We start from the raw sequence: 2,653 nt of genomic DNA on the forward strand, positions 1-2,653 counted from the left end.
GGAAAGAGGGACTGGAAAGTTGCCCAGTGGAAAAGGACCTGGGGGTGTTGGTTGACAGCCAGCTGAAAATGAGCCAGCGTGTGCCAAGGTGGCCAAGAAGACCACAGGCATTCTGGCTTGGATCAGCACTAGTGTGGCCAGCAGAACTAAGGCAGGGATTGTCCCCCTTGACTCAACACTATGGAGGCCACCCCTCAATTCCTGGGTTCAGTTTTCGGCCACTCACTCCAAGAAGGACCTTGAGGTGCTGGAAAGTGGCCAGAGAAGGGCAACAATGTTGTTGGGGAAAGGTCTAGAGCCCAAGTCTTCCAAGGAGCAGCTGAAGGACCTGGGGTTGTTTAGTATGGAGAAGAGGAGGCTGGGGAGAGACCTTATTGCACTCTACAGCTTCCAGAATGTTGGAGTGAGTTGGGGGGTTGGTCTCTTCTTCCAAGGAACCAGCAATAGGACAAGAGGAAATGGGCTGAAGATAAGTCAGGACCTTAGGTTGGATATTATGAAAAATTTCTTCCCTGAGAGGGTTGTCAAGCCCTGGAACAGGCTGTCCAGGGAAGCGGTGGAGTCACCATCCTTGGAGGTATTAAAAGACACATAGATGTGGTGCTGAGGGACATGGTTTAGCAGAGACCTGGCAGTGCTGGGTGAGCAATTGGACTCTATGATCTTCAAGCTCTCTCCCAGCCAAAACAAATCTATGATCCACCACCTGAAACACCCATTCCCCTAACAGGCCTGGGTGGATAACTCAAGTCATCACCAGCAACATCCCCTGCATACTTAGTTTGACAGAGCCATCCATTCCCAGCAGGATGTTGTCACTCTTGATGTCTCTGTGAATAACTTGGTTTGAATGGAGGAATTCTAGAGCTTGGAGACACTGGAAAAAAAAAAAAATCAAAATAATTGAGATATTCTTACTGAGCATGAAATTATTCACCAGCCACAATTAGCTACCTAATGGACTCTAACAACATACATTTTGAGAAGAAAGGGGTTAGAGTCTTTCATATATTCAGCATGTGCAGGGCTAAAGAGAGATACCCCACTGGGATCAGCAGGTCCTAGGAGGGCAATTTAGTCCCAAAAGCCCTGGAGAATAGGCATACCCAAGGAGATTCCAACCCCAGTTTGTACTCCAATCCTTCCTCTCGGGCGAGATATATTAGGCTTGCGTTAGGATTGTGTGCTGTGCAACCTCCTGGATGAAACCCATCCTCTGAAAGAATGACTGTTGTGTCAGCTTCTATAGAAGCTGGAAGCAGCTATTCCTGTGGAGCCAGTGACAGGTCATGGAAAGCTCATGTCCCCTTCCCAGCCACAGCTCCTGGCAACCACCAGTGCCACCTTACCTCTCGGCACACAGCTGCAATCTGTCCTTCATCCATGCAGGTCTCTGTCACCACATCTGTCAGGGAGCCTCCTGCCAAGTACTCCATGACCACCCAGAGCTCTTCTCCTACAAGGTAACTGAAGAGGCAAAAGGAGATTTTAAAATCAGAGAGTATGAGGGTGTCACTGTTTACCTGGCCAGAATCCCCTGGGGTTGAAAGCTGTCTCCAAAGTGCAGAAAAGCCATGAGGTTTGAACAGCACCTTGAACAGTTCTGGGCACCAGGTACTCCTGGCACTTTCTGTACATGAGAGGATCTGATCACAACCCGGACGAGCAGAGAGAGGGGTGAGTGCAAAAAGCTGAGGTAAGAAGTAATGGGAGAGCAGGCTACAAGTTCCCTGGCCATAGCAGCAAAGCTGAATTTTTCCTTTCCATGGAAAGGGCCCAGACTAAGGTGGAGACTTGACCTTACAACTCCTGCTGCCACCAGGAGAGAAGGGGAAGAGCTGCTGATCAAGGATGGGTTTCAAGCATGCAGCCCAGATATTTGGCCCTCAGTACGGCTTTTGAGGGCTTTCACATCAGAACTGGCTGGGGGCTGCTTCATTACCACTGGCATGCTGCTGTCCTAAGCAACTGCCTACTTTGCCCAGGCCCAGGGACAATCCTAGGTGACACAACGGGTAGCTGCCCATGACAAATCAAGAAAGAACACATTTTTTTTTTAAGCATCATGCATCAGAAAGTCACCTCAATCTCTTTTATATTACAGAACTAGTTTGGGATTTTGTCTGAAAAATTTAGAACTATTCATAAAGGCAAACAAGAAAATTGTGCTGGATGCAATAACAATTCTAAAGACTTAAAAAGAAAGCCAAAAGGGCAGGTATTGTCCAAAAAGGTCCATAGGAATATGGGGAGGAGACAGCCAAGGTGAATGCCAGTTTTCTCAACCATTTGGGATATTGCTCTTTCCTGGGAGCATGTGTGCTCATGTCTAAAACTAGAAGACCTAGGATGAAGACTTCAGCATTAAGTCATTTAAAAAAACCCCAAACAAACCCAAACCCATCAGCCATGTCTGCCTTTTTGGGCCCACATGGAAAAACACCACCACAATCTTCCATGACTGATACATCAGGATGACACACTCCTGAAAGAAGGAATCATCAGCTTGAAAACTTGAAAACCCACTTTCTCAGCCTGTTTTTAAAGTGAGTGGACAGATGAGTCAAGAGAGAGGGCAGAGAATCTAATTAAAATCTTCTGCTGGCATTAGAGTTCATCAAGCAGGATTTTGTTTTGCTCTGAAGCACTGATC

At 47.2% G+C, this 2,653-nt stretch overlaps 1 protein-coding gene across 4 annotated transcripts in view; it reads right to left on the minus strand.

The window, feature by feature from the left end:
• Nucleotides 1-2,653, minus strand: part of PAK1 (p21 protein (Cdc42/Rac)-activated kinase 1) — a 34,004-nt gene that overhangs the window by 5,622 nt on the left and 25,729 nt on the right. For all 4 annotated transcript variants that reach the window (XM_008943785.1, XM_008943787.1, XM_008943786.1 and 1 more), the window contains 2 exons: nucleotides 1,350-1,467; nucleotides 778-877 (listed from right to left, as the gene is read on the minus strand). In XM_008943785.1, coding sequence (XP_008942033.1) covers nucleotides 778-877; nucleotides 1,350-1,467 — 218 coding nt within the window. The remainder of the gene's footprint in view (nucleotides 1-777; nucleotides 878-1,349; nucleotides 1,468-2,653) is intronic.

This window comes from Merops nubicus, unplaced genomic scaffold, assembly GCF_000691845.1.
Source record: "Merops nubicus isolate BGI_N331 unplaced genomic scaffold, ASM69184v1 scaffold4337, whole genome shotgun sequence".
NCBI lineage: Eukaryota > Metazoa > Chordata > Aves > Coraciiformes > Meropidae > Merops > Merops nubicus.